This window comes from Apium graveolens, chromosome 11 (assembly GCF_009905375.1).
Source record: "Apium graveolens cultivar Ventura chromosome 11, ASM990537v1, whole genome shotgun sequence".
NCBI classification, from domain to species: Eukaryota; Viridiplantae; Streptophyta; class Magnoliopsida; order Apiales; family Apiaceae; genus Apium; species Apium graveolens.
The window spans coordinates 185,484,264-185,496,669 of NC_133657.1; the positions used below are offsets into that span (position 1 = coordinate 185,484,264).

A 12,406-nucleotide genomic window follows, 5' to 3' on the forward strand; every position below is an offset into this window, starting at 1 on the left:
CACACATACAGAGAGCAATCAAACAGAAGCCAAGAACAAAAAGAGAACAAGCAGCCAAATATTTCATCTTATCTGCTAATTCAAGATTACAATTTCTAGCTTGTAAAGTTAAATCCAATCAACTAGAAATCACTCTCTTGTTCTTGTGTATCAATCTAGCAGATTAAAATCCCTAGAACTTAATCTCAAATCGCATTTAGCATTTGATCTTTTAATTACAAAAATAGAAAAAGTTCATGTCGAATTTATTCTAGATTTGTAATAATTGATTTGAGATTAATCCCTTGTAACCGATACCGTAGTTGTAACACCTTTCAAGTTTAATAAAAGTTTTATTTAACTTGAATTTTGTTTCACAATTTTATTCCGCATTTTATTCGACTAAACGGTATTGTTTGCATTCAACCCCCCCTTCTACAAACAAATTGGGACCTAACAAATACTATGATGCTTAACATGCTCTACATGCTAGTTAATGATACTTACTATAATTTTAGTGATGCTGTCATGATTAAGTTAGGCTACAAGTTAGGGGAGATTAGAAAGAGATCTAGGAATGTTTATTATGCTAGATTCCTTATGATTATTGCTAACCATATTTTGAGGAACTTGTGATTGAGAACCCAACCAACAAACTGAATTGTTGGGTTCAAGAAAGAAGAGTAATTACAGATTTAAACAGGGTTGATCATCACAAGGAAGTGCCTCTTGTTTATTTGCCTATCATGTATAGACCTCAGGTAAGTGAGGTACACACTTCTGTCTCTACTCCTCCTACCTCTCAAATTTCTTTGCCATTGACTGTGGCTATGGCATCTGTATCCATGACCCAACAGATGCCCACCCAAGTCACAAAATCTAAATCTTCAAAATCCAAATCAAAGAAACCATACTCTAATGTCTCTCAAAAGATGCCAGTTTCAAAATCTACCAAAACCAAAGAGGGGAGTGTGAAGGGTGGTAAGGTTGGTGAGGGACAGGGTGAACATAAAAGAAATCCTAAGAATAAGGATGGTGAGATGAGTGTACCCAAACCTAGCCACACCACAGTTTCCCAACATACAGTGGTGCTTATACAAGAAAGAAGAAATCTAAAAAACTTGGGGATGCACAGGGATCACACACGGTGAAAACTGAAGCTAAAGACTCAGTCACTGCACCATCTCAAATTCAGTTTGATGTGGCTCTAATAAATGTTGAGTCACAACCAAAATCTTTAACAATAGAAGCACCAAATACACAAAACTCCCCCACCAATTCTTTGGATGTGGATATGATTCACACATCAATCCCTTATTCTCCTTCTTTAACTCTGTTAGAGAAGCCAAAATTCAGTGCAAGTGAGCATCATCTTCTAGATGATTTCTTGGCTCACTTGCCAATTATTTCAGGAACTGTTGAGACTTCTGTGCCTAAATTATCATCAATCTGCACAGAGTCCACAATAGTTTCAACTCCAAACTCTATCATTTCCTTTATTCCAGTAGATATTGTTCATCCGTCGGCCAGTGATTATATCCCGACGGATGTGCCTAACAGCAGTCATCCGTCGGCTATCCTAAAAACTACCCCGATGGATGTTCCTCATCCGTCGGTATTCACTATACAAGCTGATTTTTCAATAATTGTTACAAGTGTATATGAGTTAGTAGTTGTACGGTCACTCCTAAGTTTGAGGGAAGGGAGTGAACAGAGTGAGAGGCTGAGTTGCTCTCAGGCAAAAGGAGAGGAAAAGAGAGACATTATGTAGGCTATTTCTTTCAGCCTGGAAAAAGTGAGTGAGGGGAGTTCCACCTTAGTAGGTGAAGGTGAGGGTGTGAGGGTGGTGAGCCAAGGGGAGCCCTTGATGCAAGAACTAGGAAAAATTGAGAGAAATACATGTATTGGACTTTGGGAAGAGCCCATTGTGAGTGAGTTAATGGATGTCAATGAGGCTGACAAGAAACAGTTATTTCAGCAATAATATCAAGTTGTCTTAGACTCTGTTTCTTATGAAGCTGAGGCATTTACTCACTCTGTGGCAGCATATCAAGCTCTAGCTGAACATGACAATGTGTCTGCTGAAAGGATGCTAAACTTGGTGCATACTACTACTTTAATGCAAAGGGCTAAGGATGCTATTAATATTATGCCTTCCACAGCTGGTAATGACTTTGAATTGGCTGAAGAATCCTTTGGGGATGATGGTGAGGATGATAGCATGAGCATAGGGGAAGATGCAGACATTCCTTCCTGGATGTTAACCAAAGACTGCTCATATTCACATCTCCAATCCACCTTATTCAAGCTTATTCATGACACCCAAATAACAATTCAAGCATCTACAAGTGCCAGCACAAAAAGTTTACTCAAGGCACACTTGGAATCTCTATAGCTGCACAAGATTCAGGCTCTCCAACACAGCCAAAATGTGGATGAAATCAAACAAAAAAATTCTGATGTCAAATAAGATTTTGTAGCAAGGTTGGATGCTAGACTTCCAGGAACCACTATGATTGAAATAACTCAAAAGCTAAGGAAGGAAGTTGATCTGAACAGAAAGGTTGAGGCCATGGACACTAGACTGATAAATATGGAGAAGTCAGTGGCCAAAATACTTACAAGTCAGGAAGCCCAAACTTGTCTGCTCCAACAATTGGTGGCTGCACAACTCTCTACCTCTACTCAACTTGATGCTAACAAAAAGGGGGATAAAGATTCACTTGTCCCAGTTAGTCAAGGAGAGCCAATCAGTGAGGGGGGGAATTTGCTAAACATACAACTTAGTCAAGTAATTATTCCAGAAATTACTTATCCTAAGCCACCAGTCTTGGACAGCGTTGATCTGATCCAGATAGCAGCTGCTCAGTTAGATTCAAAGACAAATTTCAAGAAGCTTGATGTTGCAGCAGTTGAGAAAGAATTGAATGACAAATGGAAAAAGATTGATGAAGAAATCATAAAGAAATTTGGTCCAATTGAGAAACCAAACAAGACCTTTCATCACTTCTCTCAAGTCAAGCAAATTTCTGTGAATGACATGAGTCTAGGTAATCTGGAAAAGAGCCAACTTTCATGCATAAAGTCTCCAAAAACCAACTTGGTTTTGAAGCCCAAAAGGAATTAACCAAAGTCATTTGACAAAAATCCTTTGGATCTTATGTTTGAGACTCCAAGGCCAGATGAAAAGAAGCTGTTGGCAAGGTCCATTGCATTCTTCAAAGATCCAACTAACTCAGTGCTAAAAAGAAGAATTTTTAAGATCTACAGGAATGGGAAAGAAATCTTTGTGGTGGTTTGACACCCTCAGTTGGCAGAAGCTAAGAAGAAAGAAAAAAAGAGAGAATCAAGCAAGAAAATAAGCAGGCTGCTTTAGATGCTAAGAAACTGAAACGGAAGAAAAAACAAGCTGCTATTGTAGCCAAACTTCAAGCTGTGAAAACTGTAACTGAGATTTCTGAGAAACAACCTGTGATATCTGAAGCTCAGGATCAGAAAATGCTAAAGGAACCTCAACAGACAAAGAAACCAAGATACAAACAAAGAATCAAGAGAAAATTGGACTTCAGTGATGAGGAAATGGAAGATTACATTCCCAAACAGTCTACAACTTCAACTCAAACATCCAAGCCCTCAGAAGTGCTGGATGAATTTAAGGTAGATCCTACAAAGAACTTTCATGGTGAGCCAATAGTTCCCAAGAATGAGCCTATAGACTGGGATAATTTGCCTCTTCCTGAACTTAACTTACCAATCTTCAACAAGCTAAAGAAGACAAAGACAAGAGCAATCAAGAAGGTCAAGCCTGTGAAACTCAGAACCAAAACCTTAACCAAAGCTCAACCAACTTTCAACAAGGGAGATCTTTTATACATCTGTGATATCAAGGAATTTTCAGATATCAATCTCTACATGGATGAATTAGAAGAAGTGAGGGGAATTGATGCTCACAGAAATCTCCCTGAAAGACTGGTGTTCAAATACAAGGGTGGGAAAGAGATCATATGGCCCCTTCACAGAATTCTTCAAGAAATTTGTTCTGTTTTGATAAAGATTTTCTCATCCTTCAAGAAAAATTTTGGATTCAATGTGACAACCAAGAAATTGGTTCTAAAGAAGATAGAAGAACTCAGGAGCAGAAAAGCCTCAAATGCACTTCAAAGAACCATATCCATTCTCTTCACAGGAAATACAGTGTACTTGAGGCCTTACTGGCTGATGGAATTCATGGATGACAAAGGTGTTAGAAGATACTTCATATTGGATGACCAACTGAGCATCTCAAGCAATGAGACTCTATTAGAAATGCAAGGAAAGTTGGATCTATCAAATGCTGAAGAATTTGAATTTCACAGACAACTCTAAAATCAAACAGATGAAAATAACTGGAAGCTTGGGAAGATATCAAGACAATCAAAGAAATAGAAAACATCTGCTCAGACCAGAGGAGCACCTTGATAATGATTGTGAGAACTCTTTGTACACTTTACTTAGTTCAATTTTCAAATAAACGGTAGCACTTACTAGTTTTATCTACCTTTATTAATCTGTTCATTTAGGGTGTTTTGTTATCATCAAGTTTCTCTGAATTTATGGCTACAATTCCAGTAGACATAAATTGGGGAAGATTGTTAGGAATATGTTGTGAACTTGATGATAAGTTGAACAAAACACCTTAGTAGATTTAACTTAGTATTTTTGTAGCTCTCGACGGATGTTCTAATATAGTCCCGACGGATAAACTTTATAGTCCCGAAGGATGACAATTTAACATCCATCGAGAGTGTAGCTTATGTAACAATAAGTATTGTAACACATTTCTGCAAACGACAATATTTTAGTTGAGTAGATACTGTAGGATTCTTTGAGTCATATTGACTACTAGATTGATATGCAGAATAGATTGGATAATTATAAATATAAGATGTCTTGTAATTCTGCATAAGTGAAATAGAATCAAGTGACAGAAAGACTCCCGACGGATGATCTACAAAGGCTCCCGACAGATAATCAACAAGGCCCCCGACGGATGATCAACACAGTCCCGACGGATGATAATATTCAAAGTAGCAGTTGATAGTGACAACATAGTCACTGCATCGGGTGTTTGCAAATGAAATATGGCAGCCTAATTACAGGATTTAGAGAACAAAGAAGCATTACCATTTCCATGCAATTATGAAGTTATTCAAAGATGCTGGATAGAGTAATGTAGCAGCATGAAGTTAGACTAGATTCAGTTTGTCTTATTATCTTGTCTTACTATCATGTAACTTGGTGATATATAAACCAAGTGCAGCAAGTAGAATAACTTAACTGATTAAGCATTATTTTCAGAGAGATAGAAAATGGTGTATCTGTTAAGAATCTCTTTGTAATTCTGTAAGTTCTCTTGTAAGCAGTTGCGTGCTATTCAAGCATCACAGAGTTCTCAACTTTATATATATCTCTGGTGGATAACTTCAAATCCACCAGAAAGTTTTAAAGTTTTGTGTTTTACTGCTTTGTGTTTTGATTTCTATTTTATTCTCATTCCGCACTTCTTGCAAAATCAAACATAATTATATATTAAGTAGGAACATTTTTAAAATCAGAAAAAGTAGCCAGAATTACATTCAACCCCCCTTCTGTAATTCTTGTTGCATTGTTTGGGATTAACAATTATACACATATCCATGGATCTTTTACATAAATATTCATCTCAACCCATTAACTTACACCTAAACTGCTCCATGATTATAGCAAATTAGCAACTGTATCTTAACATCATTCCAGATCAATTTTTAAAATTCAAAATTATAAATCATTCTATCTCTCAAGAATGGCGATACACACAATCAATTAATTTTTTTCTTCTTCTTTTTCCTTCTCCTTCCTCATTTTTATTCTCTCTCAATAATCTGTTTATCCTTCTCCTCTTCTGTTTATATATTCATGTATACACTTTTCTCATAACTCTTTCAAGAATGGCGAGACATACAAAATCATTAATATATTTTTTTCTTTCTTTTTCCTTCTTAGACTTTTTTCTTTCTCCCAATTTTTTTCGCCTTCTTTTTTATATATATTTGTATGTGTGTGTAAATTGTTTAATTTGTTTAATTTGTGTGGAATGAAACATATGCCAGTGTAATTGATTTATGCAGGATGAAGGTTCTTTGATTTAGGTTCTATTAAACCCGGTAAAAATTCTTAAACGGAGATAATTATATTAATTTTATTTATGGGATTTACATGTTTGATGAAATTTCTAAAAGAGATTTATTTTTAATCCTCCGGCTCAATTTAGATTACTTGAAATCTAAATTGATGATAAAGACGTTTTGATCATTTGTGGGTCAGTTACGGATATAGATCCACCCTCGACAAATTCATCCTCGAGATCCTCACTTACAGGTTTGATTTTTCATCAAAATTTAATTGCAATTTTTTGGCCATGTGGAAAATGAGTAACTTTCGTGTGCTGTTTTCTTTAGATTTAAAACGTAGGATCTGGAGTCAAAACTCAGAGAATGTTTATCCCAACATTTCTAATGCCACCGCGGTTGGCTAATGTTTTATTCTTACTATTTTCCTGGATTTGCTTTTGTTTTATGTCTGATTCAAGTTTAATTTAATTAATTTAGATGATTTTACACCTCCATTTAAGACATGTTGTCAAGACGCCTCAAACCATACTAATGTTACGTCAAAAGGTAAATACTTATCAATTTCGACATGATTGTTGTCCGGTGAAATGTAGCGTGCTTAGTTTGTTTATTCTATGGCTTATTACTTTTTACAGATATCGGTGACAGTGTAAATGCAAGTATTTTCAATCTAATGCCAGTGCAAATGTACATGTTTGTTGATTATTTTCTCGGCCAAATTCTATTGTCTCACTTTGTATTTTTTCAGATTTCTGTGTCCATATCTTCTCGGATAATTTTTCAGTTGTTTTTGTAATTAAATATGATTCATGCATATATATTTTTTTAAATATATGTATCCGTGTTGATTGTAATTGGTCGTGATTGTGGATAGATTCTTTGCTTCTGAAACAGAAGTTTGCATATGTGTTTAAAATTGTAGGTTTGTTTATTATATTTCTCTGACTCATTTTTTTCCTTTTGTAAATTTTATTTGAGATTGATGTGCCTGAGGTTGTCCTCAGTGTTGTGCCTGAGGTTATAAGATTTCCTCATATAATAGTAGGGGTATTTTTGTAAATACAGGGGGGTTGACTTAAAATTATAAAACTACCCATTTAAATTGTACTCAAAATTCTTATAATCTCAGGCTAGATCGCTGAGGACAACCTCAGGTCCAGTTTTCTCATTTTATTTTTCATTTTTGTTATTTAATTTATTTTTTTCAGATACACATTCATGTTACTTACTATTTTCACATTTATTTTAGGCCTTGATATGGCAAGGCAATGGAAGTAAATGTTATAGATTTATATAACATGATATGGCGTATCATCATATCAGTCATTCATCATTTATATGTTATTTTTTCTCTGCACAGCAGGATATGACGTATCATAATAATGCCAAATATTGTTGCTCAAAAGTTGATATTTGCTTAGACTGTTGGCATTCGATGACCGTTGTAGTTAAAGTTCTCGATACTTCCCTTATAAATTTGTACATAATGTTTTCCAATTCTGTCAAAGATTATTCGGTACCAAAATATAGTTTATTTTGTTTGAATCTATCTATGTTTAAGTTGTACTACTGAACACATAATATGAGTTTTTTTGTAGTTATGTGCTTACAAATTTCCCTGCCCCAAGTTGGAATCTGGAATTCCTTGGAATACATCATTAATTTGAGTGTTATATTATTTAAAAAAGTGATAAACCGTTAATAAAAATCTTATTTGTATTATTCCAATTCCAAAAAATTTGAGAAGGAAATAGAAGTAAAAATTTAATCTAATCATATTTATAGAAAGTATAATAATATAAAATATATTACCTCTATGAATATAGTGCCTAACAAATGTTTGCCTTCAATAAATATGTGATGAACATTGCAAAAATTAGTTGTATCATCATAACAAAAAGTGGTACTCAGTATTTCTAGATCGGTATCAGTCCAGATCAAGTCAGAATCCCATGCAACTTCTGTATATCTCATTTCCACCGCATACGGATTATATACTTGAAAATTGAACTGTGCTCCTCCTTCATATTCCAGATCAAGTCAGAATCTCATGCAAATTCTGTATATCTCATTTTCACCACATACAGATTCCATATTTGTACAAACAAAATATATCCGAACTGCTTTTAGATCCATTTCTACATTAATTTATATTCAATGATCGGTCTAATATCAAATTCTTATTGTAACAATGATTAAATTATAAGTGAAATGAACAACTTAACTCTTTGAAATTAGGTTTCCCCGCTGAAATAGTATGGATTAGCTATACTAACAAATGCAGATTCATTGAATCAACTTCAAATTGAACAAGGCATGCTGCGTTGGAGCTTCTGTCCACGGGTTTCGTACTGTTTACATCTGTTAACCTCAAGTTGTGGGTTTATTGGAATATGTTACAGTATTCTTCAGCTATTTTTACAAATCCTAAACAAATAGTTTTATTTTATGTTTTATAAATCAAATACCTCTATAATTATGTTTTATATTAACATTTTACATACGTTTGTAAAATATTTATTAATGTGCCACTGTTTATACTTTTTAGATGCAGAGTATGTGTCGTCACATAAAAATGGATGTGACTGTTGTATTGTATTGTCATTCTTATTTTTTTTTATTTTCCTCTATAAGTATAGCTAGTAATAATGATTGTTGTCTATTTTTAACCTCCTTAATTTTTTTGACAATATATTTTGTAAATTAAATTGTGGCTGCGAGTGTACTGCAACAGTCATTGTTATGGTATGTTATAATTTTATGTAAACCGGACACTACAATATTCACCAAAAATTTAAAAATAAATAACTAAAATAAATGCAAATAATTATTTACTGTCAATTCATCTTAAAAAATAAAAATTATATAAATTTTTGATAGCACACCTAGCGCGCGGGCAAAAATGCCTAGTTCTAATTAATAATACAGCTTGTACTTATCTAGGTCCGAACACTATTTTCTATATAAATTTAATTTTCTGTAGGTTTGGTATATAATCTGTATATAGCCAAATTATCGGTATGTAATAATAAATAAAATTTTAGGATTTATGCTTCAAAATAAATATTAATGATTCTAAAATACACGGCTAGACATTTTATAACTAGGATCATTATCGATCATTCACCTAGTACATAATGTGTCTACGGAGTAACCACCAAATCAGTGTTCCTTCCATCTGATCGATTCTCAAATTTTCTTAACTTAATTAGGAAACAAAAATGAATTAGTCATTTGATCCTTTCTTATCTTTCTAATTCTTTTTCCTAAAGTAGCGAAGTTCTTAATCAATGTCATGTAAGTACAAGTAATTAACATCGAATGAGAAGATTTGGACCATCATTAATTTAATCAAATAACAAATTGGAATACATATGTGGCTATTCAAATTAGCTTATGTATCAAGTTCAAGGGTGTAGTTGTTTAGTAAATACTCCCATCATCCCGGTTTTTTTATATAATATTTTTATTATAATCTGTCTTTGAACCATCATTGATTTAATCAAATGACAAATTAGAATACATATGTGGCTATTTAAATTAGTTTATGTGTCAAGTTCAAGCATGTGTTTGGTTAGAAAATCCTCCTATCGTCCCGGTTTTTTTATACAATATTTTTATTATAATCTGTCTTTGGATCATCATTGATTTAATCAAATGACAAATTGTAATAAATATGTGGTTATTCAAATTAGCTTTTGTGTCAAGCTCAAGCATGTGTTTGTTTAATAAATACTCCGATAGTCCCGGTTTTCTTATACACTATTTTTATTATAGTCTGTCACATAAAAATTGTTCATTTTTAATAATTATGATAAATAAGATATGAATAAAAAGTAAAAATAAAGTAAATATAGTCATCCGAGTTCTATATTATGTCAATTATTAATTTTTTTGTTTTGATAGAATAAAAAATGAATTTTAATTAATGGATAAAAATAAGTAGACAACACAACTAAGAAAATACGAAGCCGAAGCTAAACCCGAACCTGGACCGAACCTTTGACATCCCTATTGAAAGACCCCTCTACCAACTTCTACCTGCGCTCTTTAAACAATAAACGCCAACATAACAAATTACACTATGACTCATAAAAGAATAGCATTCCATAAAAAGAATAGATCATTACAGGGGGGCGAGACTGGAGATCACATCAGCAAGCAAGACCCAATCAAAAGGATTCCATAACAAACAAATTCTAAATAATGATATGGTGCAGTTTATTTATTCAAACAATTCCAATCATCTATGATCATCAACAAATTACATACTAGAAGAATAGCTATATATGATGAGTATTCCATAAATGTAACTAAAATGTCACTTAAACTCTAGGCTTAATTGTGGCTCTTAATGGATTCTTCATCACAACTGTGAACTCCAACTTTTCACTCAAATCGACCTTGCTCTTTTCAGGATATGCACTCCATTCGAATTCTTGAACAAGCCTTGCTGTCATCAAATTCAGGTGAATTGTTGCCATGTTTGCTCCCGGACAGATCCTTCTCCCCACGCTAAACGGCATCATTTTCACCCCTGTCACTCCAGTAATATCTGCATCCTCACTGCCCGTAACAAATCGGTCCGGATTGAATTTTTCGGGATCGGACCATATTTTCGGATCATTTCCGATAGGTGGTGTAAAAAATTCAACAGATGTTCCCAGGGGGATATCATAGCCTGCTAGTTTTGAGGGTTGAGTAACAGCATGACTTAGAACAAAATATGTAGGAGGGTGTTTCCTTAGTAATTCCTTTGTAACAGCATTTAAATACGGCATTTTTTCGATATCTTTTTCATCGATTTTCTTATCCTTCCCCACCGTCTTTAAGATTTCATCGTACAACTTCGATTGAATATTTGGATTCTCGATAAGTCGAGCTATAGCCCACTCAAGAGCCGTGGCTGTTGTATCGGTTCCCCCGTTTAGAAATTCCGAGCAGAGCGTTACGATTTCAATGTTACTTAGACGCGCTTTTCGACCTTCAATCTCTAAATCGAAAAGCGTGTCTAAATATGAAAAAGATAGCACCGATGATTCATCATCGCGTGCTAATTTTCGTTGTTTGACTAATGGAATTAGGGTCTCCAATTGTTCTCTTCGAACTTCGATTGCTCTTCTTTTTTGTTTTGAGAAAAATATACCCAAAATGGGTAAAAAATCGTCGACTCTCGGCTCGAGTGTGATTAAAACTTTTTTCATCATATGATCAACTCTTTCATTTGTTTCCTCGTCTAAATCGAGACCGAAACACATAGCCAAAAGTATGCAAAAAAATGCGAATCTCACATTTTTCAGCACCCAGACAGCACCATCATTCGCGTCCGCTTCAGACTTCAATCGATTAATAAGCCTGTCCATCGCACTCGATCTCAGATGATGAAACTCCTTAATTCGGCTCGAACTAAGCATATTCTGAACCAAATTTCGCCTCAACGACCGCCAAACCGGACCGTACGACGAAGAGTTCACCGTAAATTTGTTGCAACTAAATATGGTTCGAGTCGGATTCTCATCGGGCCGAGTTGCAAACACTTGACCCTTTTCAATCAAAGCCTCATGAGCCAAATCAGCACTAGTAACAATTATCATAGTCCTGGTACCCATTTTAAGAGTAAAAATGGGACCATACTCCGGAACCAAGTCTCTAACAAACTCGAAAAACTGCTTCCCAGAGCGTGCAGCCTGGAAAAGATTACCAACCAGCGGCCAACCTGGTGGTCCTGGTGGAAGATTGGGCTTTTTTGAAATGAATTTACGTGCCAAGACCAACATGAGGCTTAATGAAACAACCATGGCTATAGCTGCGAACATGCAGTTGTAGAAATCCATTTTTGTTTGAACAAAGAAGATACAAATAATATGTGTTTGTGTATGAATGATTTGTTTATAGAGCTAACGATGAAAGTTGATGAGGAGATAAGTGCAAGGGGGGCTTATATATATACACGAAAGGAATAACTTTCAACTACAAACGAGGCGGTAGTTTAATGAATTACAGCTATTGATTGGACAAATATATATATGTTCAAACATGTCCACATCTATAACATACATGTCCATATCTGTAACATATGTGATCGCATAATAAACATTAATACAACAGAAAGGGCATTCAACACTTACAACTTCACCTCACTGTTTAGATGCACATTCAACACACGCACTACAACATCATAATTAAGGTGTTGGTTGAGCCTATTAAGATAGCTCAAGTAGCTAAGATTTATATTAATTAATTAAGATTTGTTCTAATAATTAGGGTTTATCCAGTGT

General features: G+C 34.5%; 1 protein-coding gene across 1 annotated transcript; it reads right to left on the minus strand.

Annotated features, from left to right (window-relative positions):
* Positions 1 to 10,266: 10,266 nt before the first annotated feature.
* Positions 10,267 to 12,027, minus strand: LOC141697856 (cytochrome P450 77A2-like). The gene has a single exon (XM_074502411.1). It carries the CDS (start codon positions 11,960 to 11,962, stop codon positions 10,454 to 10,456), a length of 1,509 nt encoding a protein of 502 aa, XP_074358512.1. The 5' UTR covers positions 11,963 to 12,027; the 3' UTR covers positions 10,267 to 10,453.
* Positions 12,028 to 12,406: the final 379 nt, after the last annotated feature.

Coding starts and splice junctions, on each gene's coding strand:
- LOC141697856 (XM_074502411.1), bottom strand. CDS start 11,962: ATGGATTTCTACAACTGCATGTTCGCAGCTATAGCCATGGTTGTTTCA.